The 24,086-nt window shown below is 47.0% G+C and overlaps 1 protein-coding gene and 1 pseudogene across 2 annotated transcripts; both read left to right on the forward strand.

Annotated features, from left to right (window-relative positions):
• Positions 1 to 635: 635 nt before the first annotated feature.
• Positions 636 to 5,120, forward strand: CD300c-ps2 (CD300c molecule, pseudogene 2; annotated as a pseudogene). Its single transcript, XR_015632253.1, has 3 exons — positions 636 to 792; positions 1,245 to 1,589; positions 4,944 to 5,120. The product of XR_015632253.1 is annotated as a CD300c molecule, pseudogene 2, transcript variant X2 (transcript).
• Positions 5,121 to 18,444: 13,324 nt separating this feature from the next.
• Positions 18,445 to 23,293, forward strand: Cd300c (CD300c molecule). Its single transcript, XM_087575058.1, has 4 exons — positions 18,445 to 18,592; positions 19,059 to 19,403; positions 21,387 to 21,501; positions 22,794 to 23,293. Exons 1-4 carry the CDS (start codon positions 18,532 to 18,534, stop codon positions 22,891 to 22,893), a joined length of 621 nt encoding a protein of 206 aa, XP_087431184.1. The 5' UTR covers positions 18,445 to 18,531; the 3' UTR covers positions 22,894 to 23,293.
• The last annotated feature ends 793 nt before the right edge of the window (positions 23,294 to 24,086 follow it).

Consider the following 24,086-nt stretch of genomic DNA (forward strand, 5'->3'; position numbering starts at 1 on the left):
TACAGCAAGACCAGCCTAAATCCCAGGAACAAAGACAGAGAGCAAAAGACAGGAATGAATGGACCAGCGCCTAGGTGTATATCCAGGTGTGTTCCTACCCGGCCAGGGCGTTCCTTTGTTAGGATCAAAAGGCTTCCACATGCATCAGCAGGGCTCAGAAGGGGTCAAACACTGCAGGGGACACACGAGGGTCTGACAAGGGGTGAAACACTGCAGGGGACCCAGGATTCACATCATAGCATGAGCTTGACCAGCAGGGTGAACGCAGAGATAGTGTTGAAGACCCCGTAGACTCAGATACCCTGAAATCTGAATTTTGAAAGGAGGAGGTTTCTCTGTGATCACAAAGCTAGAGGAAGAGAAGGGCAGCTTTCTAAACCACTCAGGAAGTGGCTACTCAGAGAGGGTGGACCACCTGACCGAAAAAGGAAATGTTCCCCCAGGCCTTCAGGCAGGAGGTTGAAGCCCTCAGGGACAGAGGGCATCCTCAAACCACAGCCATGGGAGTCTCTACTTGCTGGGCTTGGCAGGAACCACAGCCTCTGAGGACTGGAACATCTATAGAGCCCTCCATATACCTTTCATCTGGAGCTTCTCATGGGAGCCAGGGCCGAGGAAGCTCAGGACAGAAAGGAGATCTAGGCAAGAAGACATTCTACTGTGTAGAAGGAGACTGCCCCTTTGTCCCTCTAGGCTCTGGCGAGGGTGCAGGTGACAACTGAGCTGAAGAAATGATCCCCAGAGGAATAGGATTGTGGCTGCCTTCAGCTCTGCTCCTCTCTCGGGTCCCAGGTGAGCACGGGGCAGGTGTGTCAGGTCCATCGTTGAAAATGGAAGCTCCTGCTGTAAGCCTGACAGGGCCTTTCCAGGTCAAGGGAGCAGCCACCACAAGCAGACTGACCTAGAGAAAAGGCAGGAGGGTGGGTTGGGGGATGGGGTGGAATGGGGCTGGGGGCAGTCAGCATCTGATTCAACAGTGCTGCCAGGATTCTGTGCACCATATGGTCATGTCTACCACACGTGAGACAGAATCAGGACCCACAGAGAGGGTTACCTGTGACTGTCAGGGCCATAACCACATAATCTCTATTTATCTTACAATCTCTCCATAACCTCCGTGCTGACTCCTGTTCTGACAAAGCCTCTCTCCTTTCTCACTGTTGCGTCAAGACCTGAGGGTTTTCTATGACCTGACTCAAGGGAGGCCTTCCTCCTCATCCAGCTATGAGGTTTGTGTCTTCCAGGCTGTGTCCCTCTGCGCGGCCCCAGCAGTGTGACACGCACTGTGGGGGAGTCCCTGGTCGTGTGGTGTCAGTATGAGGAGAAATACAAGATGAATGAAAAATACTGGTGCAAACGGTCACTTGTTCTACTGTGCAAAAATATTATCAAGACTGGAGTTTCAGAATAAGCTAGGAATGGCCGAGTGTCCATCAGGGACCATCCAGACAGCCTCATCTTCACAGTGATCTTTCAGAAACTCACCCTGGAGGATACAGGGACCTACATGTGTGGGGTGGATACACCATTTACCGATGACTCCTTGGGGATTGATAAGTTCTTCAAGGTTGAGTTGTCTGTGGTCCCAAGTAAGCCTCCTTCATGCCAGGGCAGCCTGAGTCCAGGGCTGTCAATCCCTCATGGAAGAAGGAAGCCATGATGCTTAGCATGACGACTTGGGAGAGTTAGTGATCCAGTACAGGGAGTGTGTGTCCACACTTGCTTCTGTGAGAACATGTGTGGTATGTTTGACAGTGTGTGTGTATACCAGTACATGATTGTCTGTGCACACAGACACAGTGGCGAACCTGTGTTCTTAGATGGCATTTTACTATTTTATTTATTTGTTTGCTTGTTTGTGTATTTATCTGTCTATTTGTCTGTGAGTAAGGCCTGGTCCATGCTGTGTGAGAGTCAAAGGAGAACTTCGGGGTGTTAGTTTTTTATTACCACCTTGTGGGTCAAACTCAAGTCATCAGGCTTGGCAAACAAGGACCTACTGAGTCCTCTTATCAGTCCCTGTTGGGGATTCTCTGTGTCCACTGTGGGACAGTTTCAGGTGTGAAACTTTCTAGAGACAGGCTCTGAATTGCCTGCTCTTTGTGATTTCCTGCCTGATAAGACACAAGTCCTCCTTCTCAGGTCTCATATGATCCTGTCCCCAATCTCCATATGGGAACAGAACCCCTGCACATCAACTCCCCTCTCTCAAAGTGCCTGTGATCTGCGACTGAGTGGATAGTTCCCTTCCATCGGGATTCTTGGGGTACCAGCTTCATCACTGGTTCTGTGACTTCCGAGACACCGCCAGACAGAGAAGGAGGAGCCTAGACAGTGTATAGGGCATCTCAGCACCCTGAGGAACCCCCTCAACACCTCAAAGCTCCCCCGTGTCCGCCTTTCCCAGCTACAATTTCCTGCTGGGAGAAACTCAGAGGATTCCTCCAGGTTCCCCTTGCTGGATGGAAGACAGGCTTTCAGCTACTTTAGTCGCCAATATTCTCCATGTCTATAGTTCATTCTCAGATTATGGGGCTTTCCTTGATCTTAGACCCAAATTAGACCATCTGTTAAGGGCAGGTGTGGTTAGAGGGACTGAAGGAAGGGGTCAAATGCCCCTGATAATCCCAGTTTTTATCATCACATCTTCTTGTTCGTCCTATTCTTGTTGTTCTTCATCTTTCTCCTTTTTTCCTTCTTCTCCTTCTCCATCTTCATCATCATCATAGTTATTTGAGAGAGGATCTCAAGTAGACCAGGTTAACCACAATCTCACTCTGTTCATCTTGAATGCCTGCTCTCCTTGTCTCTGCCACTCCAGAACTAGGATTGCAAGCATACATCACCACACCCAGCTCCTAGTTCTCAATTTTTATTTCATCCTTATGTTTCCCTGCAACTTCCTCTGTGGATTCATGCTGAAGCCTGGGAATGAAAATCCCACTGAATTGCTAGCTCTCTGCAGTAGAGGCCACTCTCCCCAGGGCCTTGCAAGCATGTGCCTTTCTAGAACTTTCCATCTGTTCATTCCTCAGAGAACCCTGCCTAGTCACCTTTCTCGATTACACTGGGAATGAGTGGGCCAGGCAGACAAGGAGTCCCACTACCCTATTTGTCCCCAGAAGGATGGCAGACATGGAGGCAAATGGTGTGGTTGAGGTTGAATGGGATGTGGCACTTACCAAATATCTTGTCACTGACACTTATGCTCTCCTCTATAAGAAGACTGTCTCCATGTTTACAAGTGCAGGCCAGACACTGTGCACCCTGAAATGGGGTGGGAAGGGAATCCCTGACCAGGCATTGGTGTGACCATGGGGCCGATAGGCTATAAGACAGCTGTTCACATGGCCCAGGGTGCTGTGTGAAGCAAGTGACAGAGCTTCCTGTGGGTAGGAGACAGTGTGGAGGTCACTGGAATAGCCTTGTGTTCCCATTCTTTGCTCCAATCACAGGTTCGAGCCCTGGGAGCAGTACAAAGATTCTGGAGCCTATCACATCCTCACCGGTTGACCCTCAGCCCAGCATGACCACAAATGACACAATTACTGCTCCCAGCCCACAGCCTAGGTGAGAAAACAATATCCCTGAGGCCTTTGGATTGGGGAGGAGGGGTCATACTGAGAGCAGATGTAGAAGGGTTTGGCTCTCCCTCTTGTATGCCCCTCCTGCATTCCCAAGCTCAGGCTAACCTGGAGGGTCTTGTGAGTACCAGTTGCTCATCTAAAAATAAGGACACAAAATAACACTCAGATACAGACCCACTTGTTGGTCATAAATATTTAAAAACTTGCTAAACCTTTTATCCCCCAGTAGCCCCAGCACCTGTAGGGCCAAATGGAGCTAACCATAATTTACCTCTTGTTAGTTTCTCTCCTGGCAGTTGTGAATTTTCTGGCAAAACCTGGGCTCTAGAATTCCAAAATGTGCTGGCCTCTCATGGCTACCTGCTGTGGACTCTGCGCACACTCACAAGAACCTAGAGAAACCATGCCAAACACACCCAGAGCCTGTAGAAATGGCTGTGCGGAGATGGTTCTGCCCCTCTGAGTACATCTGAGTTTGAGCCATATCACCTACAGGGAAAGTCAGGCATGGCGGCACATACTTGAAGGACCAGAGTTGTCCAGGTAGAGACAGGAGGATGCCTGAGACTCACTGGCTACACAGCCTACTTGGCAAGCTTCAGGCTAGTGAGGGATCCTGTCAGAAAACAAGACAGATGGGCCAGGTGTGGTAGCTCACACCTTTAAACCCAGCACGTGGGAGGCAGAGGCAGGTCAAGCTCTATGACTTTAGGACCAGACTGGACTACACAGTGAATTCCATTCTAGCCTGGACTACATAGTGAGACCTGTCTCAGGACCAACGCAGAGTAGTAGCTCTTGAGGAATGACCGAGGTTGTCCTCTGACCTCTACATTGACGCACACGCATGTGCACCTCCATACATTCACGTGTGCAAACACACACACACACACACACTCACACACACACAATTATCTATGTAAAATAAATAAGCAGCAGGTGTGGAAGCACAAGACACTCAGTACTTGGGAGACAAAGACAGGTGGATGTCTGTGAGTTGAAGGCCATCTTGGTTCAGCTAGGCCTACATAGAATGAATGAATGAATGACTCCCAGAAGAAAGTGGGAGAAGTCCAGTTAGAAGAGATCTGGGTGTGGGTTGGGGAGGAGGTGCCTGCCTGGTTAGAGTCCCTGAGGTTAGAGGCCCATGGGTTTGGTCTGGAGAGAGCAGGCCCGGCCTGATGTCACTGCTAATTATTGGCCTATGTATTAATCATACTGGCCTTTCAGGCAGTCCTGTCCTTGTCCCTGCATAGATCTCTGTGTACACAGACCTGGTGTGGACACAGGCACATAGCACAGGGCAGCAGCATTGCCTTCTGGGAAGGGAGCTCATTGTGACTATGTCCCTTCCAGGTCTCTTCTGAGCAGCCCCTACTTCTGCATCCTGGTGTTTCTGGAGTTGCCCCTGTTCCTGTGCATGCTCAGTGCCGTCCTGTGGGTGAACAGGCCTCAGAGGTGCTGTTGGTGACACAGCATTGGGCCCTGTCATGAGAACCAGTGAAGTCTGTTGACATGGAGACCCTGTCCCTGGATGCATCACTCTGGTGGCCAAGGACAACCAGTAAACCTGTGTTCTTGACAATGCTCTGAGACTTTTAGAAGATTCTCTGCACGTGTCAAACACATAATGAATGTGCCCTACATATACTGGCTGGATAGATGGCTCCGAGGTTAAGAGCACCGACTGCTCTTCCAGAGGTTCTGAGTTCAAATCCCTGGAAAAACATGGTGGCTCCCACCCACCTACAATAGGAACTGATGCCCTCTTCTGGTGCGCAGGTGCACATGCAGACAACACTCATATTAAATAAATTAATTATAATTAATTAAATGGAATTATAACACAGCACCTTTACTTGTTTTTTGGTAAGTTCACATTTGTGTACAACATGACTCTATCCTGTCCACCTGCGTCCCCATCCTCCCACTCCCTCAGGCCTGTGTCCCCTCCTCCCCTCCATGTCTCCTCCCCCTTCTCCCATTTCTCTTTTTCATTTTGTATCTCACCGAGAACAGTTAGCGCCTCCTGACTGATTGCTAGCTGACCTTGCTGACTTGGTCTTGGGCATGTGACCATGGCTGCAGTGACCTCAGGATCAGGAGACAATGCCACATTCAGAACACAGCATTTCAGGGCACTCTCCTCCCCTACCTCTGCCTGTGGAACTCTTTCCTCTCCCTCTCTGCCTTGGGGTGGGATGGCGGTGTCATATAGGGCTGAGCACTTAATGGTCACCTACACCACAACAGAAGGAAGAATCACCAACCAAGGCCAAGGTGGCACTCATTAAAGGGTAGAAACATAGATTTAGAGGACAATTTGACAGCTCTTCCAATAAATACGAACACCTTCCATGAGAAATACTCAATGCACTGTGTCCTCCATATACTGTATTAGAATGTGGTCTATACTGACGGTCTCCCTGTCTGGTGTCACATCCCCGCTTCCCAGCCACCCCGGTGACAACCTGAATCTAACACTTATATCTGCTTGGCTTAAGGCTTTGCCACATACATGCTCATGTGCTTGCCAAAGCTGTATTTTTTAGCTTCTCTGGGTCTGATTGTTATATAAACAAAGTTATACTTTTTTTGTTTCACATAGAATCTCACTATGGATATCTGGTCCAGAATTCACTATGTAGACCCGATTGGCCTTGAACTCAGAAATTCACCAGCATCGTCATACCAGGACCTATTTAGATTTTCCCCCAGTGTTTGGGAATAAACCCAAAGCATGATTCATAGAACAAGCACTTTGCCACAGAGATGCACCTCACACTCCCAGCCTGTCTGTCTGTCTGTCTCTCATTTTTCTCTGTTCTTCCTTCTTCCTTCTTTGTCATTAATAGGGTCTCCCTATACAGCCTAGGCTAGTTTGCAACCCCCAATCCTGATCCTCCTGCCTCTGCCTCCCTGGTTCTGGGATTACAGCCATGTGCTACCATACCCAGTAACCTGCTTCATTTCTATGTCTTGTGGCTTTACCAGTTAACATTGTGCCTTTGAGGTTCCCACAACTGATATGTGGATGTTCTAACATGCACCCAGCCTGTGCTGCCCTCTGGTTGGCTATGTAAGCACCCAAGACATCATTTTTCCCTTCTGTGGTTAAACACTTTAGAAGGTCTTTTCCCTTCACCTTCCTTCCCCATTCTTGTCTTCTTCCTCCCTCCCCCTTCCTGCTGTTGTTATGAAATACAACACAAGCACACATCACCAAGACCTGCTATTTATGTGAGTCCTGCTGATCCTCCTCAGGTCCTCATGCTGGTTCAATGGGCCCTTTATTGACTGAACTACCTCCATTGGCTGAGTATATATATATATATATATATATATATATATATACATTCATACAGATAGACATATACACAGAGATATATAGAAGGAGATATACCTTTTGATGAAAAGCTTTTAATTGCAATGTAGCAAATTAGGCACTATTTCCTTTCTGGCTTAGGCCTTTGGCTCTGACTTAAGAAATTTTCATACAAGCACATGCTTGCAATCCCAACACACTTGATGTAGAGGCAAGAGAATCTGGAGTTTCATCCTCAACTACATGGTAAATTCTAGGTGATCTTATATGACATACGACTGTATCTCAAAAATCAAGTAAGAGCTGGAGAGATGATTTGACAGTCACAAGCACTGGCTTCTCATCCAGGTTTGTACCACATAGAAGCTCCCAGTGGCCTCTATCTCCATCTCTAGGGGATCCAACTTCCTCTCTGGCCCTGTCTGAGCACTGCCAGGTACAGTAACATGCACGAGGGCACAAACCCTCATGCAAATAAAGATAAACAAATATACTTTCAAAAAAAATAAACAACCTAAGAAGATGAAGAGGAGGGGAGGCTAGTCATAACAGGGAGAAGAGAAGGTGACGCCCTAAAATTTAAATTGTTTTCCTGAATTGTAAACGTGCTTATGTTCAACTCCAATATGCCTCATGGTGGCTGGATTTCAGGAAGTACTGGTGCCGAGGAGCTGAGAGGAGTTCCTGTGAGATTCTTATTGAAACCAATGCATAAAAGCAGTTGGTGAAGAAGAACCGTGTGTCCATCAGGGACGACCAGACAAACTTCATCTTCACAGTGACCATGGAGGACCTGAGGATGAGCGATGCTGGCATTTATTGGTGTGGAATTACGAAAGCTGGACATGATCTCATGTTTAAAGTTCATGTGAGCATTGACCCAGGTAAGAAATAAATTCCAGAAAATCCTGGGGAAGGATCACAGAGCCTTGTAAATCTAACTCTTACTAGGAAAATGAGCTGAGTCAGCTCTATGTGTCCTGTCATCTACTGAGATAGAGACAGAGCTGGGGAACCCTGGTCTCCTTGTATGTGCGTCTCAGAGATTCCGACTCCTGCAGATCTGAGAATTGAACTCAGAATCTCACATGTGCCAGCCAAGTACTCAGTCACGGAGCTAAAGGCTCATCCTGAGACCTCCACCCGTTAAAATAAAATAAAGGAAGCTGAGAACCTTTAATTCTGGGCAAGATTCAGTAATGGGGCTCAGGTCTATGTCCTACTTTACACAACTACGACAAAGGAAATAGACACAATTGGAGCTGCAGAGATGGCTCAGTGATTAAGAGCACTGGCTGCTCTTCCAGAGGAACTGCATGTTGTTCCCAGCTTCTACATGGTAGCTCGCAACCATCTGCAACTGCAGTTTCAGAGAATCTAAGGCCTTCTTCAGGCCTCAATGGGTACTGCCAGCACATGGTGTGCATAGCTACAAGAGACCACCAACACACATACACATACACATAAATGTCTTTTAAAAATTAAACTAACAAAATATGCAAAAACCAATATTTTTCAGCTTATTGCACACCAGGCAGTAATGAGTACACTCTGAAGGAAGCACGTTTTAAAGGGGAGCTGTTTATTTTCTTACCATATCATTTTTCCGTAGAAAAGAATTAATGTGTTAGGCATGGTGCTACACATATTTAAACCAGCACCGGGGAGGCAGAGGCAGGCAGATCTCTGAGTTTGAGGGCATGATGGCCTACAGAGTGAGTCCCAAATGATCCAGTGCTACACAGGAAAAGCTTGTCTCAAGGAAGGATGCCCAGGAAGGGAATCTCATTTTCTAAACACTCTTGGCCTATCTAGATACCTCATTATCATGGAGACCTCTAGATTTTTATCCAACCTGACTAGTGGCTGTGGTCCTCTAACTGGGGAGTTATGGTCAAATGCTCCAGAACAGGAAACTTATGAGCTTTTTTGGGTTCTGAACTTGCTACAGCCTTACCAGTTCTTCCAATTCGTGGCACTGACCACTGCCCCACACTTTGTCTCAAAAAAAAAACTAAAGCCAAAATTAAATTAAAAATTAATTTTAAACAGAGCACTTAATGAGAAGTTGGTGCTAGCATTTTTGAGGCTAAACACAGTGAGCAGTAAAGAGGGTATGGGGGAGGGGGACCGAGATACAGGCTGAGGCTGGATCATGAGGTCATGAGGCTGGGTGGGTCACAAACAGTGATAAGCCAATCTGTATTTGAGTCTAGGAGTGAGATAAGCTGGTCTCTCTATCTGTTTGTCTGTCTGTCTGTCTGGTCCATTCGCCCATCTGTCTGTCTGTCCTCATCTGTATTTTTGTTGCCATGATAAAGCCCTGACCAAAGCCAATGTGCTGGGAGGAGAGGTTTTATTTGGCTGACGCTTCTATGGCACAGTCCATTTGGAAGGAAGTGCTCAGGAGCTCAGCAGGAACCTGGGGGCAGGAACTGAAGCAGAGGCCATGGAGGGGCGCTCCTCACTGGCTTGCTCTCCCTGGTTTGTTCAGCCTGCTTTCTTATAGAAGCCAGGACCACCTGTCCAGGGATGGCATCACAGCCATCCATCAATTAACAATCAAGACATGGTTCTTACAAACGTGCCCACCATGTCAACCTGATAGAAGAAAATGCTCAATAAAGGTTCTCTCGTTTGTTACAAGTTCACAAACCTCACAGGAGCTGGTGTTCTCTTCCTTCCTCCCTTCCTTCTGTTTATCCAGTCCTCCATTCAGCCCAGAGTAGGCATCTGCTCCCGACACTCTCCTCTCCCTAAGAGGGACCTACCTCCATCTTGTTCCTTAGAGACCCTGATTACAACAGAAGGCCCTGAGGAGACACAAGGAGGTGCCACATGTCCAGAAAAGCCCTACTAGGCACCTCTCAGATGTCTCTCTCTCTGTGGAGTTGCAGTGATCAGCACTGGATGTGTCTACAAACTTCCTCTTCTGGTAGCTGAAGGTTATTCCTCTTCTCAGATTTCTTGCTTCTCACCTCAGGGCAGACCTTGGCAAGAGGCATAAGAAGACCATTGTTTGCTGAGTTTCCTCTTTTCCCCAGAGCAACTGCATGTGTTTTTATGGCTCTATTTCTTTCTGTGGCTTGACAGGTGTGGGTGAGTGTGAAGTGGCCGCACGCCCGGGGAGACCTCTTGCTGCCCACTTCCTACCCCCCTCTCTCACTCTTGCAGTAATGACTATCTTAGATGTGCAGGTAAAGTCAGTTCTTGGGAGTTCACAGAACAAGAAGACAGCAGAACCCTGGAACCCCACATTTGTGGAGTATGTTCCTCAGCAGAATTTTCTGGCCACAGAAATAAGTTGCTAATTTACAGTCTCTGGTGCATTTCTGGGAGCATCAGCACCTGTGCCTCCCCTCCTTCCCACTCCTCTCCACCTTCCAAGAGAGGCGTATGGAGCAACGATCAGTCCCGTCCTGCACCCCATCAAGAGCGAGAGGTTCCCAGACCCAGGGCCAGCCCCTGGAGTCCACCCTCCCAGAACTCACTTGAAGCCGGATAGCCTGCACTGGCTTATAGCTACACAGAATATGCATGGCTGCCCCAGGTTCAGCATTAAAATTGTAACCTCATCAGATCAAGGGGGACATTGGCATGTGTGTGCCCTACCATATACATGTGAACATTCCTCACATGTGCTAAACATGACACACATGGGTGTGTACCACACAGCATACATGTAACATAGGCATGTGCTGCAAAGTGCACACACAACATGTGATACATACATACTACATGCATCATTTGTATGTATACCATACCTCATGTACCTAACACAGGACACGTACTGTACATGCTACAGATATAATGCATATATACTGCACACATCATATGTAATTATGAACTAAACACTATACACAGGTGTACATACTGAAAGATCCCCGAAGAGAGACCCTTTCTAAAGTTGCGGGAAATCACGGACCCCAGACACAGAGAGACCATTTTGGATGTAATAAGCAAAGGCGAGGTTTATTACGGAGATCTATTACGGGGATCTCCGGGTCGACACGTATCCTGCGCAGGAGCAAGAGGTGTCGACCCCAAAGCTCAAAAGTCAGGGATTTATATAGGGAAGGCTAGGGGGTTTGGCGTGGTTACACACAATTGGCTAATTTCTGGCGCGGCTATAAGTGATTGGCTCATTTAAACATGACAGTGAGATTACAGCACAGCAGGAGAGTACGTATTGACTGGAGCATACAGGATTTTAGAAGCTAGGGGCGTATCAGGGTTTGAAGGACATCTGGTTAAGGTGTGACTCTGAGTAAGCTGGGGGAGGTGCCCTTCTGCCAGATGGTTTGGGTCAGTCCTGATAACTCGGGCTGGTTCCTGCATTCCTTTTCTTTATCTTTGTGGTCTGTTAGTCCTAGCGGCAGGGCGGGGCTGCCTGGACTTGCTTTTCACAGTGTTTAGCCCTGAGTTTGTGAATTTTGAAACTTACTCTTTTAACTTCATATTTTTAAACCTTAAATCTGTATAATTTTCCTTTCATTACCACATGAAATACCTCAGCAATCGTTATGCTTCAGAGACACAGTCAGGGTTCAATAAGAGGGGCAGATGTGGCAGGCCTGGCTGTAACAACATTATGTCTTGGTTACACACACACACACACACACACACACACACACATACACACACACACACACACAAACGTAGGTGCTTACCTCTCCCAAAGACACAGGTGCATGAAGATACACACAATCACATATACGGCACTTAGTCACCCTGCCCCAGGTCCCGTGTTTCAGGGACACACCTATCCCTGTCCCCTCACTCACTTACCCCTCAGGCTCAAGTCTTGGGTCTGACAAAGGCAGTGTTCCTGCTCAGCCTCCGCTAAAACAGAGGTCTCTTTAGGCCCTGACTCCAAGGAGCCTCTTCAAGCCTGGCCCTCCTGTGAGGCTAGAACTGGGGACTCCTGGACTGGGGACTTCCTCTGGCTCTGTCCTGGTCTTATGTAAGACCCCATGGGGGAATTCCTGAGCACATAGTGTCAGTATAAGAGGAACACACGACATGACCAATTCTGCTGTGTGCACCATCTTGCTTAGCCCCTGGAGGATTAGCATGTGCCAACGTGGGAAGAGGACCCTGGCCAAGCATCCATCAAGATTGTCTCATGAACCTCCCATTCACAGGTAACTCAGGAAGATTTCACTCTAGATGACACAGGAACACGTGCTGTGTCATTCATTAAAATGGACTTAGAAGGGACCACAAGGACCGCTGTATAATCCCGCCTTCCCAGTTGTCCTGTCTTACCCATCACAAGTCCATGATTCCAGCAGACACAGAACTGCCCAAACATGGGACTCTCCTTCGCAGACCTGGGAAAAGACACGAAACAAACCAGCCTAGCAAGAACTCAGGGTCAGCACATGGCAATGGCCAGTGTGTGTTGTGCGGTGTGTGTCTGAATGTGAAGGTGTGTTCAAATGAACAGAGGCAATTTTGTCCTTTAGGCGCTGTGTGTCCTACCCTGACAGTGCCAGGGCCACACATTTCTAGCCGAGGGGTGGGAAAAATCTAGGCCTGAGCTCTTTTTACCTCCATGTGCTGATGAAAGTCATGTCCTATGTGAAGGGGCCCTGAGTTCCGCTGGGACCTCTTACCATCTTCTTTGAGAGAAGATGACCCCAAGCATTTGCTTCCCTCCGTGAATGAATTCCCAGGCCTGGAACTGAGTGTTCACCTTCCTGTCATGAAGGGTTGGGGAATTTTTGTTGTCCTTTTATGTTCTTTCTGTTGTTTAGTTTTGCTACATCTTTGTGCGTTTGAGGGGGCTTGGAGAACCCTCCTGGGGCACACATGTGCCATGAGACATGTACATCCCAGGGACATACATAGAGGGACGTCTTCCATGCCCCTCCTCACCTCTCAACCTTATTTGAAACTGGGTCTCTCTTGTTCTCTACTGCAGACATCAGGCTAAATGTCTCAGGAGCTTCACCGATTCCCCCATCTCTGCATCCCATCTCACCTAGGAAGGCAGAGATTACAGACGTGTGTGGCAGCCTCCACCTTTACATGGCTTCTGGGGATCTGAACTCATTTCATCACTTTGCACTGCATCTTACATACTGACCCATTGCCCCAACCCTTTGAAGCTCCCTGGGATGCCAACTCCCTGAAGGTATCTTATGGCTCTAGATGGCATAGTGGGTCAGAGGAAGTAGCACAGATGCTATAGTAATTTCTGTTACAACGCTGTGTTTATAAATCTCTTTACGACTCTATATAACTTTTAATTCATGTTCCTTGTCAGCCCAAAGCTTATCTGACCAGGCAGCTCCTGGCAGAGTGACTTAACATGTGCATGAGGTACAATTGGGAGCACAGCTACCAACCATCACCAATACTTCTAAGCCCCTTGTCCTCACCGAAGTGTTCAGCCCAAAGGGAATGTGGCATTGTGTTGTGTCAGGTATGTTGATGTGGCACCTGGAGGAGGTCCTGTGACATTGTCTGGAATGTGACTCTCCATTACCAAGTCCCTCAAGTCAGAACCAGAGGGTACGGACTGATCTCTTGGCTGAGTTAGTTACGAGTCATGTGCTGCGTTATGAGTAAATTCCAGGTCTGAGGAAATGCCAGAGGTCAGAGGTCATTTGTAAGACAGACCTGACTCTGAACCCCACATTCTCTGATCTTCATTAGCCACTGTTCACCCAGGAGATGAAGTGCCCTTATGCCCCTCATTCAGAGCAGTATTAAGAATTCTCCCAATGTCTGACTGTTCCCTTCCTCAGGCAGAGATACCCTAGGAATGAGGGGGCCACTTCCTGGGAAACATGGAGAAGTTGGGGTCAATTCTGTCCCATGCTCCTTCCTCCTCCAGCCCTGACAGACTCTTCTCAGGCCCATGACATTTCGATCTGGTTCAAATAAAAGACAATTGCAAGTCCAGAAAAATCCATTTGGTCCTTTTGCTCAGCCTTGTGCTTCCTAGAGCTAGATTTCACCTGCTTGTGCAAAGGGAGCCTTCAACCCAACGCCCATCTGCTTTGAGCCTGCAGGGCACCAGGATGAATTTGCCAGCTGCAAAACCTCTGAAAGTCTCACCATTGAGCAGATGCCTGCAGGCACATGCATGGTGTTTCTTGCCGGGGATTATCCCCAGCATTAGTCTTCCTTCTATTTGGTTCTTTTTGAGGCAGTGGAGAGGGAACAGCATCAGAGAAGGGTAAGACTTTGTCTTACTAGATATTTAGGGTTGCTGTATAATAATAAGTTTACTTATCTAAGTCTAAGTTACTATGTTACTGTAGCTGATTTACTTATCTATGGCTGAGTCACTATGCTCTGCTACTGTAACTGACCTGTCTTCTGTGTCCCTCTGAGGCCAGAAACTGAAGTCTCTGGCATTTAGCACCTCATTCTAAGAAAGCAGGAGGTAGAGGATTAATTGCTAGAGCCTTTTCCCTTTTGTCCCTCTGCCTCTTGCTTGTCAGGCTAGGGGGAAGTTTGGAGCAGTAAACTTCTATTGTACTAAGAGAAGTGAATTGTGCTTGCAGAAGGAAAAACTTTTACATAGACAAATATGCATAAACTCATATAAATTCATATACAGATTCATGAATAAGCATTTATACATTTTCTCACAGGCAGTTGGGCCCACCTTACATGCATTCTCACAATTACATTCTTACACATACACATGCATACATTCTCACAATTATATACTTACACATACATCCATATTTACCTATGCACGTGGAGCAAAAGACCAAGCACCGGTTCAGAAAGAACTCACTCATTCTGGATGAAAGATGAGCTCCAATATTTATGGCATAGAGAAAGACATAGCTTCTACCCTCTTAATGCTAAATGAATTAAACCCAAGTTTGTAAGAAAAAAGGGTTTTCCTTTTAATGAGAGTAAGATTGCCTTGCTATTAAGAAATGACCTGTTCTGTCTCATGGTAAGGAAAAGACCTGCCTGCTCCTTCTGCTTTCTACAGCTTCTTTTTTCCTCTTTTCCTCTGCATTTCTCACATTGCTCTCTTATGTTACCTGTAGTCTCTAAGTTATTCCGCTCTGCATTTGTTCTCAGCCCAGATCCTCTTAGCTCAGTTCTCCTTAGCTCAGTTCAGCTCCGTTCTCCTTCAGTCAGTCCTGACTCTTCAGCTCAGTCCTGACTCTTCTCCTTGTCCTCAGCACTTAAACATCTTTCAGAATACATGATCACGTGTCACAAAGTTCATCAGAAGTTCCTACAAAAAATCAAATCATAAGTTGAAATAGAAGTTCACAACAGAGAACGTTTGCATACATAACCATTAGGAGTAATTATCTGGCTAACCATCCATCACCTGTCACAGCTCCACAGGTTCACTGAAGGTTTAAAACCATAAATAAATTATTAGTGAAGTTTTGTATAGACAAACCCAGTCAACATTTTATCCTCTGTCCTAGAACCTATGAAAAGTCGTTAGTTCCCTTTTTATGACGTTTGGTTAATTGTTTTACAAACTCTTGGAGTGTGCTCTGAATAGGAGAAAGTCTGGTTACCATCTAACAGCAATTAACTGGTGACACTTGGGAGACTGGCAGAGTTCTCACTGCAGTTTTGACTATCACAAAAAAAAACTTAATAGCAGTCCCAGTATAAAAGAGCATAATTACTGATATAATTTTAGGAATTCTTATAGGATCATCATTAAGACTTAGGAAGTCATCTACTTGTCTATATAGCATCACTATGAGACAGTACATCATCGTAAATCTGTAGTGATCTGCTCCAAAGGGGTGTGCTATTACTTAGTGATTGTTATATGTGTTTAATAATAATAACAACAGGAAATGATTTTAATAGCAAGAATCTTTTCTAAAATGAATAAAGAACAACCTTGTGTAATAAGGACGAATCTGTAACAGATTGTATAATAATCCGAGGCTGGCCATCTCAGGGTGAACAGCTGCTAGTTATTAGCTTGTCTTGTTATGCTCCCAACAGATTGTGAATCCCCCACCCTACCTATGCTATTAGGACACAGTGAGAATTCATTGGATACTTTGGTGGTTTCCTACAGACCAGCCCTTCAAACCACCTAAGGTACCATTTAGACCAAGAACTTATCATTCAAATCTTAACAGTAATGGCAGGATTTGTCTTGATATTCTAAGATCAGAGTGACCTCCTGCTTTAACTATTTCTAAAGTCCTTTTATCCATGTGTTCACTGCTATGTGATCCAAACCCAGAGGACCCCCTCATGCCACACATTGCATGGATCTGTAAAACCGAGACAAGCACAGTAGAACATCTCAGGGATGAACTCAGAAGTGTGCCATGTGATGCTACCGTAAAGTCAGGATAATCTGAATTATAGTTGAAATAAACTTTAAATTACTGTTATAAAAAAGAATGACCCCTGATTTCCCCACTCCCACACCCCTGTAGCCACACTCATCTATCCAAATGCTTTGCTATCAGGGACTGGAACTGTTTAACAGGGTTTGAAGGACTAGGGCGGTGGGTTTATTGGAGGAAGTGCATTAGTGTGGGTAGGCTTAGAGGTTTCAAAAAGCTCACACCAGGCACTGCATCACTGTGAGCTCCCCCCCTCCATTCCCCTCTCTCTGCTCTCTTCTCTCCTCTCTTCTTTCTCCACTCTCTCTCTCTCTCTCTCTCTCTCTCTCTCTCTCTCTCTCTCTCTCTCTCTCTCTGCCTGAACGTCATGAAGTAGTGTCTACAGGACCACACCTGCCTTGCAGGCCACTGTGCTCCCCGCCATGATAGAAGTGGACTAAGCCTCTGAAAGTGTAAAACAGCTCTGGTTACATTCTTTCTCAGATACTAGCTGCTGTGTTCATGGTGTCTCTTCACAGAAATAACAGTCTGACAAAGACAGATACGAAGCAGTGACCTTGCCTTAGAGTGTTGCAGTGAATACACAAAGCAGTTCCTTTGCTCTTGTGATCTGACACTCTGTAGAGCATAAAGAAACAGTCGACACAGACAGAGTGTAGGCAGAAACCCTGAAGATGAATTAGTGAGAGGTAAGAAAATGATACAGTGGAAGAACATCTGCATTTTATCTTAATAGAAAGAACATCTGAATTCTGTGTTACTAGGGAGAACAACTGTATCCTGTATTAGTAGAGAGAATATCTGCAAACTGTGTTAGTAATGAGAACATCTGCATTCTGTGTTAGTAGAGAGAACATCTGCATTCTGTGTTAGTAGAGAGAACATCTGCATTCTGTGTTAGTAGAGAGAACATCTGCATTCTGTGTTAGTAGAGAGAACATCTGCATTATGTGTTAGTAGAGAGAATATCTGCATTATGTGTTAGTAGAGAGGCCATCTGTATTCTGTGTTGTTAGGGACTAGAAGTGAGTGGAATAAGAGTGGATACACAGAATAGAGTCCCAACCCAGGACAATGTAAGAGTAAATGTCCCCCACAAATGTCACCACAGCCTGCAGATATTTCTGTAGATCAGAGGGGTGTAAGTGCCTCTGTGATCAGGTGGGTGAGTGGGCTTCAGTACTCACTCTCATCCCTTCTTCCCCACAAGAAAGAGAAGTGAACGGCGAACACTGAGAAACTGAGTCATCAGAAAGTAGACATCTGAGTTCATTCTTCCATTCTTCCACATAACACCTACCCAAAATCATGTCCAAGTCTAGACATGAGGCCAGGAGACACAAGAAGACAGAGCTGTTATGCGTAGTGTGACGTCTACTTCTGGCACTGAAGGGAAGGGAGATTTGTGTGAATTCAAGATTAGCTTGAGCTAAATAGTGCATTGCAGCCCAGGTGGGTGGCAGTGTGACACTTTCTCAAATCATCGGGGCCGAGGATGCGTCTTAGTCGGCACAGTGCCTGCCTGGCGAGTGTGAAGCCCCGGGCTCCATCCCAAGCACACCATGATTGGGTTGTTGCAACACACAGCTAAAATGTCTGGATTCAGGATGTGGGGTAGGACGATGAGTTCAAGGACACCATTAGGTAAATAGAGGCCAGCCTGGGCTAGAGATGCTGTCACAGACAAACAGCAAACCAAACAGAATCAGAAGGAAGAGATGATGGGAGGGGAGAAAGCTGTGACCTACAGGTCCGTACCCTTTGTGGGGACTCAGACACTGAGATAAACTCTGAGGGATCAGGTCAGAGCATGAGCTTGACCAGCAGTGTAAACCTGGAAATAGTGCTAAAGACCTCATAAACTAAGAGCAAACGATAATCTGAATTTTGAAATGAGGTGGTTCCTCTGTGACCCTAGAGCTAGAGCAAGAGAAGGGTAGCTTTCAAACCCACTCAGAAACTGGCTTGTCAGAGAGTGTAGGCCACCTGACCGAAAAAGGAAATGCTCCCCAGGCCTCTTGGGCAGGAGGTAACAGGCCTTGGGGACAGAGGGCATCATCAAACCACAGTCATGCGTGTCTCTACTTGCTGGGTGTGGTAGGAACCACAGCCTCTGAGGACTGGAACATCTATAGAGCCCTCCATATACCTTTCATCTGGAGCCTCTCATGGGAGCAAGGAACCAGGAAGCTGAGAACAGAAAGGAGATCTAGGCAAGAGGACATTCTACTGTGTAGAAGGAGACTGCTCCTTTGTCCCTCTAGGCTCTGGTGTGGGTGAAGGTGACAACTGAGCTGAAGAAATGATCCGCAGAGGAATAGGATTGTGGCTGCCTTCAGTTCTGCTCCTCTCTCGGGTCCCAGGTGAGCACGGGACAAGTATGTCAGATCCATCATTGAAAATGGAAGCTCCTGCTGTAAGCCTGACAGGGCCACGGGAGGTGAATGGAGCATCCAGCACAGACAGACAGGCCTAGAGAGAAGGCCAGAGTGTGGGTTTGGGGGTGGGGAGGGATGGGACCCAGGAGCGGTCAGCATCTTCTTCACTGGTGCTGACAGGTGTCCGTGCACATTACAGTCATGTCTACCACATGTGAGACAGAATCAGGACCCACTGAGTGGGTCACCTGTGATGGTCATTGCCATAACCACATAATCTCTATTTATCTTACGACGTCTCCATAACCTCAGTGCTGACTCCTGCTCTGACAAAGCCTCTCTCCTTTCTCACTGTTGTCTCAAGACCTGAGAGTTTTCTAAGAGCTGACTCAAGGGAGGCCTTCCTCCTCATCCAGCTATAAGATGCAGAATGGAGATTTGTGTTTTCTAGGCTGTGTCCCTCTGCGTGGCCCCAGCAGTGTGACAGGCACTGTGGGGGAGTCCCTGAGCGTGACTTGTCCATATGAGGAGAGATTCAAGTCGACCATCAAATACTGGTGCAGAGGGTCACTTATTCTACTTTGCGAAGATATTGTCATGACCAGAGGCTCAGAAGAAGCTAGGAATGGCCGAGTGTCCATCAGGGATGATCCAGACAACCTGACCTTCACAGTGACCTTGCAGAGCCTCACCCTGGAGGATACAGGCACCTACATGTGTGGGGTGGGAACACCATTTCCCTATCACCCCTTTGGGAATAAAATGTCATTCAGGGTTGAGGTGTCTGTGGTCCCAGGTAAGCCTCCTTCATGTCAGGGCAGCCTGAGTCCAGGCCTGTCATTCCCTCATGGAAGAAGGAAGCCATGATCCTTAGCATGAGGAACTGTGAGAGTGAGTGATCCAGGACAGAGTGTGCATCCACACATGCTTCTGTGAGAACATGTGTGGTATGTGTGATAGTGTGTGTATATACTAGTACATGTGTGTCCATGCACAGGCACAGTGGGGAGCCTGTGTCCTTGGGTGGCCTTTTACTAATTTATTTGTTTGCTTGTTAGTGTATTTATCTGTCTATTTGTCTGTGAATAGGGGCTGGCCCATGCTGTGTAAGAGTCAAAGGAGAACTTCTGGGGGCTGGGGATTTAGCTCAGTGGTAGAGCACTTACCTAGGAAGCGCAAGGCCCTGGGTTCGGTCCCCAGCTCCGAAAAAAAGAACCAAAAAAAAAAAAAAAAAAAGGAGAACTTCTGGGTGTCAGTTCTCTATTTACAACTTGTGGGTCAAACTCAAGTCATCAGGCTTGGCAAACACGGACCCCCTGAGTCCTCTTCTCAGCCCCTGTTGTGGATTCTCTGTGTCCACTGTGGGACAGTTTCAGGTGTGAAACTTTCTAGAGACAGGCTCTGAGTCTCTGCCTCTCTGTGACTTTCTGTCCTGATAAGACACAAGTCCTCCTTCTCAGGTCTCATATGATCCTGTCCCCAATCTCCATATGGGAACAGAACCCCTGCACATCAACTCCCCTCTCTCAAGGTGCCTCTGACCTGGGACTGAGTGGATAGTTCCCTTCTATTGGGATTCTTGGGGTACCAGCTTCATCACTGGTTCTGTGACTTCTGAGACACCGCCAGAGACAGAAGGAGGAGCCTAGATAGTGTATAGGGCATCTCAGCACCCTGAGGACCCCCTTCAACTCCTCCAAACTCCCCCATGTCCCTGTTTCCCAGCAACAATTTACTGCTGGACGAAACTCAGAGGATTCCTCCAGTTTCCCCTTGCAGGATGGAAAACAGGCTTTCAGCTACTTTGGTGGCCAATGTTCTCCATGTCTATAGTTCATTCTCAGATTATGGGGCCTCTCTTGTTCTTAGAGCCCAATTAGAGCATCTCTTTAAGGGCAGGAGTAGTGAGGGGCTTAAAGAAGGAATCAAATGCCTCTGATGATCCCAGTTGGTATCATCACATCTTCTTTCTGTTCTTGTTCTTCTTGTTCTTCATCTTTCTCCTTCTTTTTCTCCTTCTCCTTCTCCATCTTCATCATCATCATCATAGTTATTTGAGAGAGGATATCAAGTAGTCCAGGTTAACCACATCTCACTGTGTTCTCAGGATTCATCTTGAATGCCTGCTTTTTTGCAGCTCCAGCACTCGAATTGCAAACATACATCAGCAAACCCAGCTCCTGGTTCTCAATTTTGATTTTCCCCTTATGTTTCCCAGCAACTTCCTCTGTGGATCCACACTGAAGTCTGGGAAGGCAAATCCCACTGACACAGCTGTCTCTCTGCAGTAGAGGCCACTCTCTCCAGGGCCCTGCAATCACCTGCCTTTCTAGAATTTTCCATCTAATCATTCCTCAGAGAACACTGCCCAGCTTCCTTTCTGGCTAACACTGGGAATGAGTGGACCAGGCAGGCAAGGAGTACCATTACCCTGTTTGTCCCCAGAAGGATGGCAGACAAGGAAGCAAACAGTGTGGTTGAGGTTGGATGGGACCTGGTACTCATTAAGTGTCTTGTCACTGACACTTCCACTCTCCTCTGTAAGAAGACTGTCTCCATGTTTACAAGTGCAGGCCAGACACTGTGCACCCTGAGATGGGCTGGGAAGGGAATCCCTGACCAGGCATTGGTGTGGCCATGGGGATGATAGGCTGTCAGACAGCTGTCCACATGCCCCAGGGAGCTGTGTAAAGCAGAGTGACAGAGCTTCCTGTGGGTAGGAAGCAATGTGGAGGTCATGGGAATTGTCTTGTGTTCCCATCATTGGTTCCAATCACAGGTTCAAGTCCTGGGAGCAGTATAAAAATCCTGGAGCCCACCAGATCCACAGCCAGTTACACTCAGCCCAGCGTGACCACAAATGAAACAATTCCTGCTCCCAGCCCACAGACTCGGTGAGGAAACCATATCCTTGAGGCCTTCGTATTGGGCAGGAGGGTTCATACTGAGAGAGCAGAGGTAGAAGGGTTTGGATCTCCCTCTTGTATGCCCCTCCTGCATTTCCCAACCTCAGGCTAACCTGGAGGGTTTTGTGAGTGCCATTTGCTTATCTAAAAATAAGGACACAGAAGTGAGACTCAGATACAGACCCACCGAGCTGGAATTATTTTCCTGCCAAGCAGGCGCTACCTAAACACATCCAGAGCCTTGAGAAATGGCTTGGTGAAGATGGTTCTGCCCATCTGAGTACATCTCAATTTGAGCCATATTACCTACAGGGAAAATCAGGCATTGTGGCACATAAAAGGCCAGAAATATTGAGGTGGAGACGGAAGGATGCCTGAGACCCCCTGGCTACACAGCGTACTTGTCAAGTGACAGAGTAGTGAGATATGCTGTCAGAAAAGAAGACAGATGGTGTGCTGTGGTGGCTCCCACCTTTAATCCCAGCACTTGGGAGGCAGAGGCAGGTCAAGCTCTGTGACTTTCGGACCAGCCTGGACTACATAGTGAACTCCATTCTAGCCTGGACTACATAGTGAGACCTGTCTCAAGACAGACACAGAAGTGTGGCTCTTGAGGAATGACCGAGGTTATTCTCTGACCTCTACATTCACGCACACCCATGTGCACCTGCATACATACACATGAGCACACACATACACACACACACACACACACACACACACACACACACACACACACAATTATCTATGTAAAATAAATAAGGCACGGGGTGTGGAAACACAAGACACCCAGTATATGGGAGGTGAAGACAGGTGGATGTCTAGGAGTTGAAGGTCATTGTGTTTCAGCTAGGCCTATATAGTATGTATAAATATATGCATACATTCATACATACATACATACACACACACACACACACACACACACACACACACACACACACACACATATATATATATATATATATATATGAATGACACCCAGGAGAAAGTGTGAGGAGAAGTCCAGTTAGAAGAGATCTGAGTGTGGGTAGGGGAGGAGGTGCCGGCCAGGTTAGAGGTTAGAGTCCCATGGGTTTGGCCTGGAGAGAGCAGGCCAGGCCCGAGTTCGCGGCTCCTTCTTGGGCTATGGATTAATCACACTGGACTGTCAGGCAGTCCTGTTCTTGTCCCTGAATAGATCTCTGCAGACACAGACCTGGGGAGGACACAGGAACATAGCACAGGGCATCAGCATCCCCTTCTCAGAAGGAGACTTATTGTGACTATGTCCCTTCCAGGTCCCTTCTGAGCAGCCTCTACTTCTGGGTTCTGGTGTTTCTGGAGTTGCCCCTGTTCCTGTGCATGATTAGTGCCGTCCTGTGGGTGAACAGGCCTTAGAGGTGCTCTGGGAGGCACGGCATTTGGCCCTGTCATGGATACCAGTGAAGACTGTTGACGTGGAGGCTCTGTCCTGGACACATCACCTATATTCGCTGAGGAGAACAAGTAAACCTGTGTCCTTGAGAATGCTCTGAGATTGTTAGAAGATTCTTTGCGCTCTATCAAACACATAGAAGAATGTGCCCAATAAATACCCGCTGGAGAATTGGCTCAGTGGTTAAGAGCAGCAGCTGCTCTTCCAGAGGCCCTGATTTCAAATCCCAGTCACCACACTGGTAGCTCACAACCTCCTGCAATAGGATCCGATTCCCTCCTCTGCTATACAGGTGCACATGCAGATAGTATACTCATATATTAAATAAATTTATTAAAATTAATTGCATAGAATTATAACACAGCACCTTTACTTGTTCTTTGGTGTGTTCACATTGTGTACAACATGGCTCTATCCTGTCCACCTGCGTCCCCACCGTCCCACTCCCTCAGGCCTGTGTCCCCTGCTCCCCTTCATGTTCCGTTTCTCTTTTTCTTTTTGAATCTCACAGAGAACAGTTAGTGCCTCCTGACTGAATGCTAGCTGACCTTGCTGACCTCGTCTTGGGCGTGTAACCAAGGCTGTAGTGACCTTGGGATCACGAGACAAAGCCACATTCAGAACTCAGCATTTCAGGGCACTCTCCTCCCCTACCTCTGCCTGTGGAACTCTTTCCTCTCCCTCCCTGCCTTGTCTGGAATTCCTGGTGTCATACAGGGCTGAGCACCTGATGGTCACTTACACCACAACAGAAGGAAACATCGCCAACCAAGGCCAGGGCATCACTCATTAACAGGTAGAGATGTAGATATTTAGAGGACAATTTGACAGCTTCTCCAATAAATATGTACACCTTCCATGAGAAATACTCAATGCACTGTGTCCTCCAGATTCTGTAATACAATGTGGTCTATACTGATGATCCCCCTGTCTCATGTCACATCCCTGCTTCCCAGCCACCCTGGTGACATCCTGAATTTAATACGTATCTGCTTGGCTTAAGGCTTTGCCACATACATGCTCATGGGCTTGTCGAAGGTGTATTTTTTAGCTTCTCTGGGTCTGATTGTTATATAAACAAGGTTATATATTTTTTTGTTTTACATACATAGAATCTCACTACAGATGTCTGGTCCAGAATTCATTGTATTGACCC

Source organism: Rattus norvegicus, chromosome 10 (genome assembly GCF_021556685.1).
Source record: "Rattus norvegicus strain SHRSP/BbbUtx chromosome 10, alternate assembly SHRSP_T2T, whole genome shotgun sequence".
NCBI lineage: Eukaryota > Metazoa > Chordata > Mammalia > Rodentia > Muridae > Rattus > Rattus norvegicus.